The following is a 21018-nucleotide window of genomic DNA, read 5'->3' as shown; positions in this document are numbered from 1 at the left end:
ACCTCCACCCACAGAGACTCAGTAGACAACCCCTCCATGACTTCCTCCTTTTCTGCAGCCATGACACTGTCTCTGATCAACAGTGCCATGCCCCCACCTCTTTTGCCTCCCTCCCTGTCCTTTCTGAAAAATCTAAAGCCTGGCACTCTAAGTAACTATTCCTGCCCTTGAACCATCCAAGTTTCTGTAATGGCCATAATATCACAGCTCCAAGTACTGATCCACGCTCTAAGTTCATCTGCTTTGTTCATGATGCCTCGTGTATTAAAATAGACACATCTCAAACAATTGGTCTGAGCATATCTCTTCTCTATCACCTGCCTGTCCTCCCTCTTGCACCGTCTCCAAGCTTTCTCTATTTATGAGCCAACCGCCCTTTCCTCCGTCCCTTCAGTTCGGGTCCCAGCCCCCAGCAATTCTAGTTTTAACTCTCCCCAAAAGCCTTAGCAAACCTCCCTGCCAGGATATTGGTCCCCCTCAGATTCAAGTGCAACCCCTCCTTTTTGTACAGGTCACACCTGCCCTCAAGGAGGTCCCAATGATCCAGAAATCTGAATCCATGCCCCCCGCTCCAATCCCTCAGCCGCGCATTTATCCTCCACCTCACTCTATTCCTATACTCACTGTCACGTGGCACAGGCAGTAATCCTGAGATTGCTACCTTTGAGGTCCTGCTTCTCAATTTCCTTCCTAACTCCCTATAGTCAGGTAAGTGTGAAGTGGTTCATGTTGGAAGGTCAAATTTCAAGGCAGAATATAATATTAAATGTAAGACTCTTGGCAGCATGGAGGATCAGAGAGTTCTTGGGGTCCATGTCGACAGGACACTCAAAGTTGCTGCACAGGTTAACAGTGTTGTTATTAAAGCACATGGTGTGTCGGCATTCATCAACCGTGGGATTGAGTTCAAGAGCCGTGAGGTAATGTTACAGCTATACAACACCTTGGTCAGATCCCACTTGGAGTACTGTGTTTAGTTCTGGTCACTTCACTACAGGAAGGATGTGGAAACTATAGAAAGGGTGCAGATGAAATCTACAAGGATGTTGTCTGGATTGGAGAGCGTGCCTTATGAGAATAGGTTGAGTGAACTTGGGAAAACTCCTTGGAGTGACGGAAGATGAGAGGTGACTTGATAGACATGTATAAGATGATGAGAGGCCTTGATCATGTGGATAGTAAGAGGCTTTTTCCCAGGTCTGAAATGGCTAACATAAGGGGGCATAGTTTTAAGGTGCTTGGAAGTAGGTACAGAGGGGATGTCAGAGGTAAATTTTTCACACAGAGTGGTGGGTGCTTGGAATGCCCTGCTAGTGATGGCGGTGAAGGTGGATGTAATAAGGTCTGTTAAGAGCCTCTTAGATAGGTACATGGAGCTTAGAAAAATAGAGGGCTATGTGGTAGGGAAATTCCAGGCAGTTTCTAGAGTAGGTTGCATGGTCGGCACAACATTGTGGGCTGAAGGGCCTGTAATGTGCTCTAGATTTCTATGTTCTGTGAATTGGGGGAGTTGGGATTGCTCTGAAAATGAGCATAAACTCGATGAGTTGTAAATCCTCTTACTTTGTTGCATGGATATTCAAGTTATTAAGAGATATGGTGACCACACTATGTACTACAAGCTCCTATGCATAGCAGTATCATAACATAAAGCATTTGATTTTGAAAAGTTAATTAAGGACCGAATGTATACCTGCATAGTGAACAAACATTGGTTTCCAAGTCTTCCAAACATAACTTATTTACACACCTTCTTCAAAAATTGCATCACAAACACTATAGGGATCAATTATTTTTCAGTCGATCAAAAAGTTAATTTTGATTTTCTACTTAACCAGTTTTATGACTGAAAGTGATAATGGCTGATCTAACTTCTATGTTGTAATGTCTTTCAGGATATTTGCATATCCTCTGTGAAAGAGAAGGACATTGAGGCAAAGTTGACTCAAGTGATACAGACCTGGACCAGTCAGATCCTAAGTTTCTCAACATTTAAGAACCGAGGTGAGCTGCTGCTCAAGGGAGTGGAGACAACAGAAATCATAACAATGTTGGAGGACAGTTTGATGATCTTGAACTCTTTACTCAGCAACAGGTACAAGCACAGATTACAATATCAGTAATTTATGTTTATTTAGCATCCAATACATTAACATATTAATCAGACAAAGTTTGCTAGTACCTGTACACTGGATATAGGTGTTACTGAGAAATTCAGAATTCATTGTCCTTTCCTAATTATCTTTGAAATGAGTGATGTATCAGGCCAGTTTATAGCTTCATTCTCTTCGGCAGTTCTTTTGGTTCGAGGGTGACTTACTTCTCCAGTTGTTTGGTTCATTATAGCTGACAAGGCCATGGTGATTTACTACTGCAGTGGGTGCACCACAGTGATATAGTAGCTAGTGCACCTCCTATTTCCAGTTTGATGATGACCTTGGTTGTTGTATGCTTGGAGCTTGCACATTCAGTGGTTCAATTTAATATCAGAGAATGTATATAGTGTGCAACCTGAAATTATTACCCTTTGCAGACATCAGACATCCACAAAAAAGACGAAAACCCCCAAAGGGTGAATGAGAGAAAATGTTCGAACCCCAAAGCCTCCCCCCCACACACAAGCAGTAACAAAAGTATCACCTACCCCCACTTGCTCCAGCAAAAGCACCAACCCTCTCCCCACAAACACCCACCATGCAAGCAGTAGCAAAGCCCCCCCAGAGACCATGATCTAGAGTCCATCAAAGACTACTGTCAATGCCAACACTTCAATATCTCAGACATCTCACCAGCAAGGGGAGAGAGAGAGAGATACTGCTCTTGCAACAGGCAAGAGGGAGGTCAACAGTTCATTGTTTCAATGTTACAATCTGCAGCATCGCTTATTCAAGTTCCTTCAGCTCGAGGGCCAGCAGAATTTCCCTTGCCATCGTGAGAGAGCACTTGAGTTCAGGGGTCTTCTTTTCACAGCAGCATTCACCACTGTCTTGATAGTTCAGTCTTCCATGACGCTTCATTTGGTGACACCGGTGAGCAATTGGGTCGCCCACAGGGCCGCACCCTGACAGCACACATCTTCCAGACTGCACATGGAGATACCAAAAACGCCAGGCTGCTCAGTGAGTTCCGAGACTGCAAACCCACCGCTGTGATCAACCACAGTTTGCGTGTGCGTGCAGCTGTCGATCACAGATTCCAACAGCACCCCAGCCACCTTGACTAACAGACAATCCAGTGGAGGAACACAACGGGTCAAGTAGCATCTGTAGGGGGACAGGACTCGGCAATTTCTTGAGCGAAAACTTTGCATCAATACCAAAAATGTCAACAATTCCTTTCCCCTCTCAGATGCAGCTCGGCCTACTAAGATTTTCCAGCAGATGTGTGTTGCTCTAGATTCCACCTGAACCAACTAAAATATTTCAGGACTATAGAATTACAACCCAAGTCCATTAGGATTCAGTCCATATTTTATTCCATTTAATACTGTAAGCAGTGGTGTTTCTTTTTAAGAAGTCTTTCATAAACATGGATTTTTTCATACATGGAATTGCTTTTATTTTCCACAGGTATAATGCTTACTATAAGAAAGACATTCAGACATGGGTGCACAATCTGACAGCATGCACAACTATAATAGAACAGTGGCTTTTAGTTCAAAATCTGTGGATTTACCTAGAGGCTGTCTTTGTTGGAGGAGATATTGCCAAACAGTTGCCACAGGTAATTTGTATCGTTAACCCAAGTGTTCTAAATATTATTGTCACAAGTTTTACATTTACTAGTGTGACACCATCCTGTTGTTCAGGTAGTTTGACAGACACATCCTTTATCTGGGAATTATATTGAACAGCATAATCCTTTCCAGATCTTGATGCTCCTACTTCTCAAGATTTCAAAATCTGAAACTTGGTATCATCTGGAACAGCACGTTGACAACTGAATGTGCTAGGGAATTATTCAAATCCTCATCCAGATTCAGCCGAATATAAACTGATGTTAAGCACGGATAGATTAGATAGTGCTCACTTTGCTCTTTGCTGAAATAAAATGTAAATTAACCCATTTTGTTACTTATGATTAGTTGAGGTCTGAAGGAAAAGCTGCACTTGTGTGTTGCTACCAGTCAGTTATAACTGTGATATATTGGAATATTGATGAATGATGAAGAGCGATAATGTGGAGTCTTAATGTGCTTAGAAATTAAACAATGACATGTAAGCACTCTTGTTTTTCAAGGAAGCAAAGCGTTTTCAAAATGTTGATAAATCATGGGTCAGAATTATGCAGCGGGCACAGGAAATTCCAGTTGTGGTTCAGTGCTGCGTAGGAGATGACACTATGGGGCAGCTTCTGCCTCACTTACAAGAGCAACTGGAAGTCTGTCAAAAATCTCTCACAGGGTAAGAATTTTCTTTATTATTTATTCATGGGATATAGGTGCCCCATGCAGATCCGGTATTACAGATTCCAATGACCTTTGGGTGAAAAGTTTTTATGTCAGGTCCCCTCCAAATCTTTTCCCCTTTGTTGTAAACACTTCCTTTTGAGGATTTCAGAGCTATTGATGGAGACCACACCCATATTGCCTTTTTTTCCTGCATTTCTGCTCTTACCCTTCCCCTGCCCCCCAGAGGCTGGACAGAGGTAGAGTTCTCCTGGTCCTCACCTGCCACCCCACCAGCCTACACACCCAATTATTATTCTTGAAACTCCAACCATCTACAACAGGCGCCACAGTCATGGACACCTTTATTCACCCCTCCCCTCTCTGCTTTCTGCAGAGATCACTCTCTCGATGACTCGTTCGTCTGTTCACCCTTCCACACCTATCTCCCTCCCTCTCTCAGCACTCTCCACTGTAGCCACTAAGAGTGTAACATCTGCCCCTATAGCTCCACCCTCACCCCCATAAAGGGCCCTAAACAGCTCTTCGAGGTGAAGCATAAATTCACTTATAAATCCTATGCTGCTAATATGGCATCTGCTGCTCCTGTTGTGCCCTCTTCTACATTGAGACCCGATCAACATTGAGCAACAATTGTGTTGCTGCTTTGCCAAGCATCTTTTCTCCATCCGCTTTCCATTCTCATGCTTACATGTCTGTCCATACTCTCCTCACTGCAAGGTTGAGGCTAAATGCAAAGTGGAGCACCTCATAATCTGCCTTGGCAGCCTCCAACCTGGCAGCAGAAACACTTGAATTCTCAAACTTCTGCTAATGAATCTCCCCTCTGTTCCCTTTTCCCTTTACTTTTTCCTCTCTCCCCTTAATTTACCTGGTTCCCGTCACCTATCTCTTTCCTTTCCCTCACACTCTCCGTCTGTCCATCACGCACACATTTCTCCCACTGGTTCCCCTGCCCACCTCCTTCCCTATATTGCATTCTCCATCTTGCTCTCTGATCAGATTCCATCATCTTCAGTCCTTTGTCACTTCTCCCTATCATCTATCAAATTCTGATGTAATTCCCACACTCCCCATCTCTCATCTGCCTGTTAACCATGCACCCGAATCAATCTAGCACGGCCCAGCTGTCGTTCCACCATTTTATACTTGCTGTCTCACTTCTTTTAGTCCAGATGAAGGGTTTCAACCCAAACCATCAACTGCCTTTCCCTCCATAGATGGCATCTGACCTGCAGAATCCCTCCAGCATTTTGTGTATGGCTTTTAAATATTTGTGACTGGCAGTGGAGTAGGGGATGGCTCATAGGGTAATGCAATAGAAAACCAGAGGTTATTTTACAATCATTCATCTGTTTTGTGAGTCATTATTAATAATGACCAGTTTTTTTAACCAGTAAATCCAAATCCAAATTTAGTATTTGCTGATGTGGCACTGGGACTCAAGTTTTTTGCTTTGGTTAGTCTAGGTTTGTGAATTACCAGCCCAGTAATTCAACTGCTCTGTCAGTAATTATCTGTGAAGGATTAGTTGTGTCGTGTTCTTTAAAAAGGCATGCAAGGATAAAGCTAGAATTCAAAGGTGAGGCAGTCTGAATGTGTCTGTGGGCAAGTTCTGAAGCACAAAAATGAGTGACAGAATTAAGAGATATTTGGGTAGGTGTAGATAAAGAAGAACAAATAAATACTGTGAACAATGATTACATGTTTATAAGTAATGGAGAGGCCATAGGCGTTACTGAGAGTTCAATATTTCATTGATTCATAGCGATATGCCCAAGCTGATATGTCATCAAAACTGTAATGGAACCATAGATGAGCATTAAAGAGCAGATATCTCAGATTTAGATTGGATACATTCACCTAATAAAAAATACTGGGTGTTTCAAAGACCAATCTCCTTGGATGAAAAATAATCTGGCAGAAATGATGGTATTAGAGTATCAATTCATGTGAGAATGAGGCCGGATATAGAAAATTAGGGGAAGAAAAAATATGAAAAAGGAGAAGACAGGAGGGATTAGCTGGTGCTAAACTAGTGTATAAAGGAAAAATAAGAAGTCTGTGTTTGTTTTCTTTGGAGTGGAAGACTGAGGGAGATCTGATAGTGGTAGGCCAAGTTAAGAGCAGAGATAAAGTGGGAAACTATTCCTCATAATCCTCAAGCTGGAAGGCATAAAGTTAGGGTTAGAGGCAAGATGTTTAGAGTGGTATCGGAGGAGAGGACCTCATTGACCCAGGGAGTGACTGAAATCTAGAATATCTGTGGGCATGCTGGAGGCACGTACTCTCATGGCATCTAAAAAGTATATAGGTGAGAAGCTGACTCCTGAAAACTATAAAGTTTTGGCTTAGATCATAGAACATTGAATAGTACAACACAGGAACAGGCTATTCGGCCCACGGTGTTGTGCCGAACCAGCTAAAAAGCAAATCAAAGACACCCAAACACCAATCCCTCCATCTTCCTCATATCTGCATGCCTATCCAAATGTCTGTTAAACGCCTCTAATGTATTTGCCTCTACCATGATACCAGTCAGTACATTCCAGCCACCTACCACTCTCTGAGTAAAAAACTTCCCCCTCACATCCCCCTTGAACCTATTTCTTCTAATCTTCAATGCCTGCCCTCTGGTATTAGACATTTCAACCCTGGGAAATAGATACTCTCTGCCTACTCTATCTATACCTCCCATAATCTTATAAAACTCTATCAGATCTCCCCTTGGCCTCAACTGCTCCAGAGAAAACAGCTCAAGTTTGTACAGCCTCTCATGATAGCACAGACCCTCTAACCCAGGCAGCATGCTGGCAAACCTCTTCTGCACCCTCTCCAAAGCCTCACCATCCTTCCTATAGTGGGGTGACCAGAGCTGTATGCAATACTCAGGCCTAACCAGAATTTTATAAAGTTAAAGTTTTGAACTCAGTGCCTCCACCAATGAAAGCAAGTATTCCATAAGCCTTCTTAACCACCTTATCGACCTGTGTAGCCACATTCAAGAAGCTGTAAATTTGGATCCCATGATCTGTCTGTTCAGCAACACTGTTAACAATCTTGCCCGTAACAGTGTACTGTTTCCTTGCATTTACCTTGCCAAGGTGCAACACCTCACATTTATCTGAGTTAAACTCCATTTGCCATTACTGTGCCCATATCTGCAACTATAAGACCATAAGATATAGGAGCAGAATTAGGCCATTTGGCCCATTGAGACTGCTCCACCATTCAGTCATGTTTGATCCTTTTTTCTCCTCCTCAGCCCCACTCCTCGACAGTCTTCCCATAATCTTTGATGCCGTGTCCAATCAAGAACCTATCAAGCTCTGTCTTAAATACACTAAATCACCTGGCCTCTACAGCTGTCTGTGGAAATAAATTCCACAAATTCACCACCCTCTGGCTAAAGAAATTCCTCTGCATCTCTGTTGTAAATGGGCACCCCTCTATCCTGAGGCTGTGCCCTCTTGTCATAGACTCCCCCACCATGAGTGACATCCTTTTCAATTCTACTCTGTCTAGGCCTTTCAACATACAAAAGGTTTCAATGAGATTCCCCCTTATCCTTCAAAATTCCAGTGAGTACAGACCCAGAGCCATTAAACGTTCCTCATATGATGAGCTTTTCATTCCCGGAATTATCCTTGTGAACCTCTTCTGGACTCTCTCCAATGCCAGCACATCTTTTCTTAGATGAGGAGCCCAGACTGTTCACAATACTCAAGGTGAGGCCTCACCAGTGCCTTATAAAGCTTCAGTAACACATCCTTGCTCTTGTATTCTAGACCTCTTGAAATGAATGCTAACATGGCATTTGCCTTCCTCACCACTGACACAACCTGCAAGTTAACCTTTAGGGTTCTGCACAAGGACTCCCAAGTTGCTTTGCATCTTAGAATTTTGGATTTTCTCCCCATTTAGAAAATATTCCACACATTTATTTCTTTTACAAAAATGCTTGACCATTCATTTTCCAACATTGTATTTCATCTGCCACTGTCTTGCCCATTCTCCTAATCTGCCTAAGTCCTTCTGCAGCCTACCTGTTTCCTCAAAGCTACCTGCCCTTCCACTAATCTTCGTATCATCTTCAAACTTGGCAGCAACGCCATCTATTCCATCATCTAAATCATTGATATACAGCATAAAAAGAAGTTGTCCTAACACCGGCCCCTGTGGGAACACCACTAATCACTGGCAACCAACCGGAAGAGAATCCTTTCATTCCCACTTGCTGCCTCCTACCAATTAGCCAATGCTCTAACCATGCCAGTAATTTCCTGTAATACCATTGGCTCTTAACTTGGTAAGCAGCCTCATGTGTGGTAGCTTGTCAAAGGTCTTCTGAAAGTCCAAATATACAACATCCACTGCATCCTCTTTATCTATCCTACTTGTAATCTCCTCAAAGAATTGCAACAGGTTCGTCAGGCAAGATTTTTCCTTTAGGAAACCAAGCATACTTTGTCCTATCTTTCCCTGTGTCACTAAGTACTCCATAACCTCATCCTTAATAATTGACTCCAATGTCTTCCCAACCACTGAGGTCAGGCCAACTGGTGTATAATTTTCTTTCTGCTGCCTTCCTCCTTTCTTAAAGAGTGGAATGACATTTGCAATTTTTAAGTCATCTGGCACCGTATCAGAGTCCAATGATTTTTGAATAATTATTACTGATACGTCCACAATCTCTACTGCTACCTCTTTCAGAACCCCAGGGTGTAGTTCATCTGGTCAAGGTGACTTATGTATCCTTAGGTCTTTCAGCTTTTTGAGCACATTTTCCCTTGTAATAATAACTGCACCCACTTCTCTTCCATCACACACCACAACATCTGGCATACTGCTAGTGTCTTCCACAGTGAAGACTGATGCAAAATACTCATTTTGATCATCTGCCATCTCTTTACCCCCCATTATTATTTTTCCGGCCTTACTTTCTAGTGGTCCCATATCCACTCTCATCTCTCTTTTATTTTTTTACACACTTGATAAAGCTTTTACTATCCACTTTGTTATTGTTTGCTGACTTGCTTTTATATTTCATCTTTTCCTTCCTAATGATTTTTTTTAGTTGCTGTCTGTAGGGTTTTAAAAAACTTCCAAATCCTCTATCTTCCTGTTAATTTTTGCTTTGTTGTGTGCTTTTGCTTTTACATTAGTTTTGAGTTCCCTTGTCTACCACAGTTATACTATTTTACCAGTTGAGTATTTCTTCATTTTTAGAATACATCTGTCCTGCATCTTCCTCATTTTTTCCCCAGAAACTCACCCCATTGCTTCTTGGCTGACATCCCTGCTGGCAGTGCCCTCCAATTTTCTTCGGCCATCTCCTCTGTCATACCACTGTAATTTCCCTTACTCCACTGAAATACTGCTATGTCAGACTTTACTTTCTTCCTATCAAATTTCAAGTTGAACTCAATCATACTGTGATCACTGCATCCTAAGGGTTCTTTTACCTTAAGCTCCCTAATTGCCTCCCAATCCAGCTGATCCCCTAGTAGGCTCAATGACAAACTACTCTTAAAAAGCCATCTCGTACGCATTCAACAAACTCACTCTCTTGAGATCCATTACCAACCTGATTTTCCCAATTGACCTACATGTTGAAATCTCCCATAACTATCATAACATTGCTCATTTGATATGCCTTTTCTATTTCCCATTGTGGTCTACATTCCATCTGCTGTTGGGAGGCCTGTACATAATTGGCATCAGGGTCCTTTTACCCTTGCAGTTTCTTAACTCAACCCACACGGATTCAACACCTTCCGACTCTCTGTCACAGCTTTCTACTGATTTGATTCCATTCTTTACCAGCAGAGCCACGCCATCTCCTCTGCCTAACTTCCTATCCCTCCAATACAACTGATCTACATTGCACTGGATTCTTTGCTTGTCTTCTACACTATCCACAACTCTCTCAATCTTGGTATCATCCACCAACTCACTAACCCACCCATCTACCTTTTCATCCAGGTCATTTATATACACCACAAACAGCAGATGTCCCAGCACAGATCTCTGTGGAATATCACTAATTATAGACTTCCGACATGATTATGTCTCTTCAGCCACTACCTTCTGTCTTCTGTACGCAAGCCAGTTCTGAATCCAAACAACCAATTCGCCAAGGACCCCATGCATCTTAATCTTCTGGATAAGCTTTTATGAGGGACCTTGTCAAATGCCTTACTAAAATCCATGTATACAACATCCACTGCCCTACCCTCATCAATCTCTCTTGTCACCTTGTCAAAAAACTCAATCAGTTGGTAAGACATGACTGGCCATGTACAAAGCCATACTGGTTCTCCCTAATTTGGCCACGCATTTCCAAATGCTCATATATCCTATCCCTCAGAATTTTCTTCAACAATTTCTCCACAACTGAAACAAGACTCACCGGTTTATAGTTTCCCAGATATTCCCTTGTTCCCTTCTTAGATAGAGGTATAACACTTCCCACTCACCAGTCCTTCAGGAGCTCGCCTGTGACTCGAGAGGGCATGAAGATACTTCTCAAGGCCCCAGAAATCTTGTTTCTTGCCTTCTTCAATAACTGGGCTAAATCCCATCTGGCCCTAGTGACCTATCCACCTCAATATTTAATTAGGAGCCCAAACACTTCATCTTCCTTGACCTCTAAACACCCCGACATATTTATACACTCAGCACTGATTTCTTGGTTCTTCATATCCTTTTCCTTAGTAAATACTGAAGCAAAGTACTCATTAAGTACCTCACTTATATTCTCCACATCCAACCAAATGTTCCTCCCTTTATCCTTGAGTGGTCCCACTCTGTCCCTAGTTATTCTCTTGCCCTTGATGCACGTATAGAATGCCTTGGGATTCACCTTAATCCTACTTACCAAGGACTTTTAACCCTCCTGGCTTTCCTAATTCCCTTCTTTAGTTATTTTCTGGCTTCTTTATACTCCTCATATGCTTCATTTGATCCCAACTTCCCAAGTTTTACATACATTTCCTTTTTCTTTTTGACTAAATTCATCACCTCTCTAGACATCCAAGGTTCTCTTATCTTTCCATCCCTGACCCTCCTTCTATCAGGAACAGACCTTTCCTGTGCTCTGTGCAGTTGATCTACTCTCCTTAGTTCCTGCCTAATGCCCTTAAAATTTTCCCTTTTCCAATTTAAAACTCTCCTGCAATGATCATACCTATCCTTATCTACAGAGATCCTGAAAGTTAAGGATTTGTGGTCACTGTTCCCTAACTACTCACCTGGCCAGGCTCATTACTCAACACCACATCCAGTATGATCCCTTCTGTCATTGCACCATCCACATATTGATTTAAGAAACCTTCTTGGATACACTTATCAAATTCTGCCCCATCTAAACCATCTTACACATTTCCAGAATCTGATTACATACCTGTTCCTCAATATCCCAGTGGCTATTAGGGGTTTGTAGAACAATCCCATCAGTGTGATCACATCATCCTGTTCCTGAGTTCCACGCAAATGGACTCGGTGTCTGATCCCTCCATTATGTCTCCCCTGAGCACAGCTGTGATATTAGGGCAATGCCTCCCTACCACCTTTAATACCTTGTCTATTCTATAACTTTGAAAACCTTGCACATTAATTGCTCATTCCAGCTCTTCTCTCAACCAAGTTCGGTGGTAGAAAGGGTGAGTGGTTTTAAGTTCCTTTGTTTCAGCAACTCAGAAGATCTATTCTGGGCCCAAAAATCTGATGCAATTATGAAGAAGGCATGGTGATGGGTGTATTTCATTAGGAGATTAAGAAGATTTGGTATGTTACCAAAGGTTTAAACATTTCTAAAGATCGAGGTGGGAAACATTCTGATTAGTTGATTCACAGCTTGGTATGGAGGCTCCAAAATACAAGATGGCAAGAGGCTGCGGACTCTTCAGCACCATCCTCCCCACCTCTGAGAACACCTTCGAAAGGTGGTGCCTCAAGAAGGCAGCATTCATCGATAAGGCCCTCACCATTCGAGACATGCCCTCTTCAGGGAAGAGTTACAGACCTCAAGTCCCATACTCAATGATTCAGAAATAGTTTCTTTCCCTCCGCCATCAGATCTATGAACAATTCATGAAACCATGAACAATACCTTGTTATTCCTCTTGTGCACTATTTATTCATTTTTGAATGTGTAGTAATTTTATATCTTTTCACTGTACTGCTGGCACAAAAAAAATTCATGACATGTCATTCACGACAATTAAGAACCTGATTCTGATTCTGATTCCTGCCCTTAGAAGTTCTCTGGATTTGCTCATCATAAAATAAAAATGGTATAGTAATTTGGATTTAAAATATGTTCTTCAAAATTTGCTTTCATGTTTTATCTTAATATTTTTCAGATATTTAGAAAAGAAGAGATTGCTATTTCCTCGATTCTTTTTTGTCTCTGATCCAGCTTTACTGGAAATCCTAGGTCAAGCCAGTGATTCACATACCATCCAGGTAATTTCCTTTGTCGTAAAAAAGAACAGGAAATGATTGATACAATAATTATCGTTGCAAACTTGGCAAATTGTCATTCCCAAGATTGAAGCATAGAACTTTAATAGCTAGTTAGCAAGTAAATATTATCTGCATTATCTAGTCCTATCTTGCCACTTCTCTGAACTAAAAATATTAATTAAAATGATATATATCTGATTAATATATACGTAGTAGATATATGATTTGATATGGTCTTGAGCTTGTAGAGTGGTGTAAGAGTTGTACAACATGGAAACAGGCTCTTTTGCTCACTAAGTAAGTGCTAAGCAACAATCACAAATTAACAAGCCTCCAGATTCTTCCACTCTTCTACAATTAGGGGCAAGTCATTCAACTGCACATTCGGAGCAGATGCAGTAGTTACTCTTCTAACTCAGGTGATTTTGGATATGGGAAGAAACTAGAGTACTAGGGTAATCCCTCATGGTAACAGGGAGAATGTGCAAAATCCATGTAGGCAGCACCTGAGAGCAGATTGAACTCTAGTTGCCAAAGCCACTTACTTAAACAGAAAGAGCATCTTATTGTCTTTCTCTTTGTTTTTGTTCTTTTTTCACCAATTTTTTTTTATATATAAGAACAGTCTGACTTTGTAAAATATTTTCAGCATTAGAACTCTTTTTGAATAAAGGGTAGGCTTGCTCTCAGTCTCTAGCCCATTGACAGCAGCCATTCTGAAGGACTATAGCCATTCACAAGATGCGTGGAGCAATAAGCTCACAGTGCTTTAGAGGGGTCTTTTGCCTTTAGTTGGAGATCCTTAACAGTTTGCACTGCTCTTTTCACTTCTCCGTTTACCTGTGGGTATTGTGGACTGCTTATCTGGGGTTTGAACACAGAGTCCCCAGCAAAGGCTTTGTATTCTGAGTGGCTAAATTGTCTGACACGAGTGTCTCTGGTATTCCATGGCAAGCAAATACAGCTTTCAGCTGCTGTATAACTGCTGCTGAGGATGTCAAGGACAGATTGGACACCTCAACATTTTGTGAGTAGTAATTCACAGTGAGAAAATATTTGTCTCTTTCCAGCTAGAGAATGGCTATGCCTGCAATTTGCCATGGAATATCTGGGAAATCAGCGGATAGAGAGGTTCTGTGTGATTTTTGTGCAGTTTTCTGCATGCTTCACTTTGATCACCAGCTGTACAATCTATAATCTCCAGCTGTATGCTCAGACCAGGCCACCACATGGATTGCCTTGCTCTTAGGTGACATTTTTTGATGCCTTAATGTCCTTGCTGGATTTGACTGATGATTTTGGCATATGTACCTGCAGGAATGATGAGTCTGGAGAACTTTAGTAGCAAACCATCAAAAACTGTGAATGTGTTTCTTTCACGCAAGTCTGGGTTCATGAGCGCCTTTTGGAAAAGCTGGCCATCCATGCTCACAGTATTGCAAAATTTGTTCAGTTTACTCTGTGAAGCAGGAAAGCTTTCATGTACCTGAGCTAAATAGATGTTGGAATCTTTCATGAGGGCGGAGTTAGCTTCTGCCACTCCCTTTTGCATGATGTCCTCAACAGAGTGTCTGGTGTTGTGAAAGATTTGCGAGGGACATGTCCAATGTTATCACAGTATGGCATAAGCCTCATTGTGAATCTTTGCAGACGTGGAGGTAAATCATTCAAGTGTTTCAAGTTGAGGAGGCTGACAAGTGCCCTTTCTCAATTCACAAACACAGTTAGCAAAGTCGCATAGGCATTTCAGGTTGATAAGTCTCTGGATTATTTCCATAGGTATATGCGAACAAGAACAGTCTTACTGTATATTCTTTCTTGGGGATCTCACTTGGTCTGTTGCACCAATTCATCGACAATTAGCCACTTTTGACACCCTATTGTGTTTGTTATTGTGGGATAGTGCAGAGCACACCAAGATGCCAGCATGCAGGATACTCAACTGAACTGTATTGACAACCCTACTTGTACAGCATGTGAACTCTTCCCATGTGGGAGTGGCTAACTGAGTGGCATAGGAATAAGACTATTGTCTACCATTACAGAAACATGATCACAGTGTATGCAAACCCCACACAGATACTGTAGCTCCTGAAATCAGATTCAAGCTTGAGTCCCAGAGTTGAGAGGTGGCAGCTCTAAATGCTGCACCTTCATGCTGCAGTAGTGTAAAGCATATTTAGCATTCTCTGCCACTTAAATTTATGATGAGAGATTTCTTAACTGAGTGTTGTAAATCTTTGTTGTAATTCTTCTTCTTAAGAGGCTGTGAATTGTCAACTAATTTGGCAAATGCAGGCTTTGACAGGCATCTTGGTCAGCATGGGCCGGTTGGGCCAAAGGGTCAGTATGACTGACATTATTCCCAAAAGCCTCTGTGGTTGTATGGCTAATTCAGTGTTTGACTCTGATCTGAAATGGGATTTGCAGTATAATCCAAGACATGGGCAATGAGTTTTACCTGTAACATTTTAAATGTGATTTAATTTTATCTCAATTTTTTCTTGTTTTTTTACATACAGGCCCACTTAGCAGGAGTGTTTGATAATGTAAATGAAGTAATTTTCCATCCAAAGGTTTACGATACCATTTTGGCTGTTGTTTCTAGGGAAGGAGAAAAAATTCATGTAAGTATTTATATTAGTTTGATTCAAATTAAAATTAATTCAGAAGAGTTTAATCCATATGTTTTCTGAACGATGGCTTTGTCACACTTAGATATTAAAATATCAAAGCCAAAGCTTATAACTGTATGCCCAAGCATTAAAAGGAATCTAGATTTATGACAAGAAAACCCGCAAGCTTTTTAGTTTGACACTTTTTATCAGAATTGCATGCAAGATAGAAATCGATAACCTTTTCCCCATCACAGAGCTAGGAAAATAATGGAAAGAATAAGACTGCTGTCAGACAACAAGATACCGTGCACTTTAGTATTTCTGTTATACTTTATCACATACCTTTTTGTTTTCTCTCATCCTTTAACAGCCTTCCCTTTCATTACCTCCATACTTGTATAAAACTCATTGATCTCAAAATGTTGCTTTAAATGTTTATCCCAAATCAACACATAGTTAATATACCCTGTGCTGCATGGCAAATTGTGTACTTTGTTATCGCATGTGGGTATCCAAAGTTTGTTTGTGAAGTTGGTCATCAAGCAACACTGCACTAAAATGACATCATTCACAGGTGGTAGGTTTTCACTCTTCAGAACTCGCCCAGCGGCCTGCACTTATGGAAGTATCGTGGGAGACTGAAACATCGAGACAGTGGGCATGGCTGTCGGAGGCCTCTGTACTTGAGCGTTTTCTCTCCCTCTCCCCCTCCTCCCCCACTCTCCATCCCCCCTCTCTCCCCCTCCCTTTCTCCCTTCTCTCCCCCTCTCTGCGAATGTAACATTAAAACAGCAATCTGTTGGTCTCTCTTCTCACTGTAGCAGGAGTGAGATCTCTCTTCCGTGTGTGTGTGTGTGTGTGTGTGTGTGTGTGTGTGTGTGTGTGTCTGACTGACAGAGAGAGAATGAATATGTATATATGTTCAGGTGTTAGGACAGATGGTAGTTTTTGATGGACTTTAGATCATGGTCCCTGGGGGGTTGCTATTGCATGGTGGATAGTGGGGTGATGCTTGCTGAAATAAGAGTGGCGGGGGGAGAAGGGTGGGTGGGTTGATGCTTTTGCACCTCAGTCTTTCTGGTATCATGCTTCAATCATGTTTGTAAGATACAGTGCTGAAATACAGGAAGAATTTCCTTCCACCCACCTGCAGTATTTCAATAAATCTTCACAGACTTGCGGGTTTATCAATGGTTGTTAAGTGTCAGCAAATTCAACAGTACTGCTTTGAATGAATTACATAGTGAGGGAAAATTTTGCTATATCCAGTGCTTGAGGTGCTCCAAAATGTATAGTGATCCTTTTTATACAAAAGTTGAGGACTTTGGCTATTTCAGTAGCCCACCAAATCGAGGTAGAGTATAAATAGAAAGCTCTAAGCTTAGCCAAGCTCTAGAAGGGAGACAGTGGGAAAACGAGCCTAACCTGCTTGCTAGAGTTCTCAGAGAGAAGTTTCTCAAAGACTACTTCAAACATTGTGGGCAAGGCTTTAGCTACAAAGCATCACCTGACCAATTCTATCCGACTCTGACCTAGAGGTATTTATTATGCCTTCCAATTTGCCACTGCATCAGGAAGGTTTTGGAGGCTGTCCACTGAAAAAAAGAGGCAAATTGACATCTTTAACGTGAGTAGAGAGCCACAGCTGGTGTGGACCTTATGTCATTATGGTCTTTCTCGAGCCATCTGGTAACTGGTTACGTCCCCCGTGTATGACCACAACTACAAGATTGCTTAAGTGAATGCAAATCATTGCAGGAATCATTTCTGTTGTGGCAATCAGCTGTGTTTACTATACTCTGCCGACCCTGCTAGACTAACAAGTGGTTATTGGGGATCAAGATTACAGCAGGGAAGATTATTTGTGGCTTTTTTTCAGTCCTTCATACTAGCTGTCATGGAAAGACCAGCATTTATTGCCAATCCTTAATATTCTATGAGAAAATGATTGTGATGCATCTTCTTGTTAACTGAGTGACTTGCTGAGCCCTTTCAGGTTCCAGTTATGAATGTCACGTACCTTGAGGAAGATCTGTGTTCACATCCTGGACAAAGCAGATAAGGAAAGAAGACTGGTTTCCAAGAACACTAGTGGACGAGATAATGTTTTTCCTACACTCTACAAAAAGCAGTCATCAATGCCAACACCAATTTTTTTGACCTGCTGAATTTAAATTCTTTAGTTATCACGATAGAATTGGTTCTCAAGATTCCAGATCATCAAGTGAAGTAACTATTTTGCTCTGCTTGTATTAATTTTAATAGATTGGTAGAAATAATTTCTGCCTGCATAAGGATTAGCATCCATGACATACAGTAGTTAGGACCTAGATATAAAATGTATGATATGTTTTCTATATTAATAATAAGTTCAGTGGTTGAGAACGGATTGCTTAAAAAGGATGATGGAAGACGATTTAGCAGGAGGTCTCCAAATGCAAGTACTCCTGTGTAACACGGCACAGTAACATGGATGTACAGTGTACGCCGCACAATTTAAATCAAGAAATGGACTCGAAGCACCTTGGGAGAGCATTCGCAAGAAGATTTCAAGAAGGTGGTTCTTCATCCTCTGTAGCGCATTTGGGTATGGGCAGTGAGTCTGGTTTGTTAATGATATTTATTCATCTCATAAGAAAGTAAAGTAAAAGTGAAATCTTTACTGCAAAGGAAAAGATAGCATAGTGATTGATTGTAAAGTGCAAGGGAGTTAAAATATATTTTACTATTTCACGTTCCTAGCATAGACATTATGAGTTGAATGTTCACCTTCTGATGCAAAGAAATAATTTTATTTGACTGATAGAAAAAAGCTTATGTTTCCAAAATATTCTAAGCATTTCTTTCATTTATTTGTTCATTGATGTGGCCTTTATTGGCAATGCCACAATTATCCCTGAAGTGAAGATGCAGTTAAGATTCAACCACAAAGGTGGGACTACGCCACATACAAGCTTGAATGGGTAAAAGTGACTGATTTCCCGTCTTGAAGGACATAGTGAATCAATAAATTTATTTATCTAATATTCCAGTGGTTTCTTGGTGAGATTATCATTCTCATATAATTATTTTAGAAACTGTTTTAAATCCTATTGTCACTGGTTGGATTATTAACATTAGTAATGATGGAACCCAGTAACTTTTCATTGATCTTTTTATTCAATATACAGTTGGATACCCCAGTAATTGCTAAGGGCCCTGTGGAACTATGGTTAAGTGAGTTACTGCGTGTCCAACAAGCATCGTTACACACTGTGATTAAATTAGCATACTACAGTTTCAGTGAACCAGAATTCCAGCTGATACCGTTCCTCTATAAGGCTCCTGGTCAGGTAACAGGATATGGATAATCATGATTTTGTTTTACTGATTCAACCTCATCAAGCTCTTTGAATTGTTTAAATTGTAACATACAGATGCAAAGACTGTAATGCATGAAGTTTTCATCAAAGTTTTCTGTATAATTCATGTTCTAAAGCATAGCATTTGAGCTTCATTTCTGGGTAGGGATCTGAATAGAAGATTATTGTTAACTTACAGTGAACTGGATGTAAGAGTATGGGGATGAACAGGATAATGAGCAGAGGGTGGTTTTCAATCAATCAGATATATTAACAAGTTTAATTATTATAGGCTACTAAAAGTTGAAGTTGAACTAGCACTGTTTAGAAATGAAGGTTTGAAATGGCTTTATTTTAGCTTTCAAGATCATTGAATGAATGTATAGTTAAATTGTGCAAGTTTTTTCATCTTATGAATTCGGTAAATACTGGAGATTACAAACTAAACTTGGGGCATTATGAGTAACAGAAGATATAGTGGACAATGATTATAATAATTATCACAGATTTGAAAAATAAAAGGCATATGGTGAAAGGGCAAAACAGCAATACGGTTCTAATAAAAAAGCTAGGTTTTCTGTCCTTTCCTAACGTGCCTTCTTACAACCTCTTAGAAGGAAAACAAATCCTCAGACATTTGTCCAAGACTACTGTCGGAGGCAAGGGAAGAAATTGGTGGGCTCTGCATGAGAATTTTGCATCTTTATGGGCCTTGGATGAAATGCCAGTTGACTGGAGAGCTAAAGGGAGAAACAATGTGATGGTGAAATGGGCTGAGAACTTGCAGATGGAGTTTGGTTCTGATAAATGTGAAGTGATGCATTTTGTAAGTACTCATGAGGCCAGGATGTACTGTATGCAATGTTCTAGACTCTATAGTGTGCAAGTCCCAAAACCTTCGAAGCCAGCAGCACAGTTAAATGATGTGGTTGAGGAATATGTATTGCTGACCTTCATTAATCAGAAGATTGAATACAAGAGTAGAGTGGTTATGATCTAACTTTATAAAATATTCATCAGATCCCAACCAAAGAATTGCATCCAATTCTGGTCACCATACTATAGGAAATATTTAGTAACACTCTAGAGTGTGCAGATGAAATTCACCAGAATGCTGTCTGGGATAAAATATTTTTGTTCTGAAGAGGGACTGGAAAGCCTGGGTCTGTTTTCCCTGGAGTAGAGTGGGTTATGAGGTAACATGATTAAGATACATAAAATTATGAGTGGTATCAACAGATTAAAGTGCAGTAATCTTATCCATCAATCAGATGTGAATAAAATTAAAGGACATTGAGGATAAAAGGTAGGAAATCTCAGAAGGACTATGTTCACCCAGAGAGTGATGAGTACCTGGAATATACTCCTAGAGAGAGTGGTGGAAGCAGAGTAGCTGAAAGGATTTGAGATAGATCCAGAGAAGTACTTGAATTGCCTTGGTATTGAAGTCTGTTTGCAAAGTGCTGGAAGATGGAATTAATACAGATGGATTCCCACTAGTTGGCATGGATACGGTGGGATGAATGCTCTGTTTCCATGCTGTATGACTTTATGACTTCAGGAACTACTCTATTTTTCAAATAATCATTTTTTCTGATCTACTACTCAGTGGCCACTTTATTAGGTACACGTGTGCACCTCGTAAATGCAAATATATAATCAGCCAAGCATGTGGCAACAGCTCAGTGCATAAAAACATACAGACATGGTCAAGAGGTACAGTTAACGTTCAGACCAAACATCAGAATGGGGAAGAAATATGATCTAAGTAACTTTGGAATAATTGTTGGTGCCTGACACGGGTGGTTTGAGTATCTCAGAAACAGCAGACCTCCTAAATTTTCACACGCAAGCATATCTAGAGTTTATGAGAATGGTGCAAAAAACAGAAAAATAATTCAGTGAGCAGCAGTTCTGTGGGCAAAACCACCTTGTCAGTGAGAGAGGTCAGAAGTGAATAGCCAGACTGGTTCAAACGAAGCTGACAGAAAGGCGACAGAACTCTGATGGCCATGCGTTACAAAAGTTGTGTGGAGAAGAGCATCTTGGAACTCACAACATGTGAAACCTTGAAGTGGATGGGCTACAGCAGCAGAGAACCATGAACATACATTTAGTAACCACTTTATTATGGGTAGGATGTACCCAATAAAGGGTTACTGAGTGTATATTATATGCAGGA

At 40.9% G+C, this 21018-nt stretch overlaps 1 protein-coding gene across 1 annotated transcript in view; it reads left to right on the top strand.

Moving 5' to 3' along the window:
* LOC140210924 (dynein axonemal heavy chain 8-like) overlaps positions 1-21018 on the top strand; it is a 504855-nt gene that overhangs the window by 228184 nt on the left and 255653 nt on the right. The window contains exons 32-37 of the mRNA XM_072280194.1: positions 1896-2095; positions 3570-3723; positions 4240-4403; positions 12775-12877; positions 15400-15504; positions 18666-18827. Of these exons, the coding sequence (XP_072136295.1) occupies positions 1896-2095; positions 3570-3723; positions 4240-4403; positions 12775-12877; positions 15400-15504; positions 18666-18827 (888 nt within the window). The remainder of the gene's footprint in view (positions 1-1895; positions 2096-3569; positions 3724-4239; positions 4404-12774; positions 12878-15399; positions 15505-18665; positions 18828-21018) is intronic.

This window comes from Mobula birostris, chromosome 2 (assembly GCF_030028105.1).
Source record: "Mobula birostris isolate sMobBir1 chromosome 2, sMobBir1.hap1, whole genome shotgun sequence".
Taxonomy (NCBI): Eukaryota; Metazoa; Chordata; class Chondrichthyes; order Myliobatiformes; family Myliobatidae; genus Mobula; species Mobula birostris.
The sequence above is the reverse complement of the archived record's forward strand: the minus strand, read 5'-3'. Positions and strand labels throughout refer to the sequence as shown.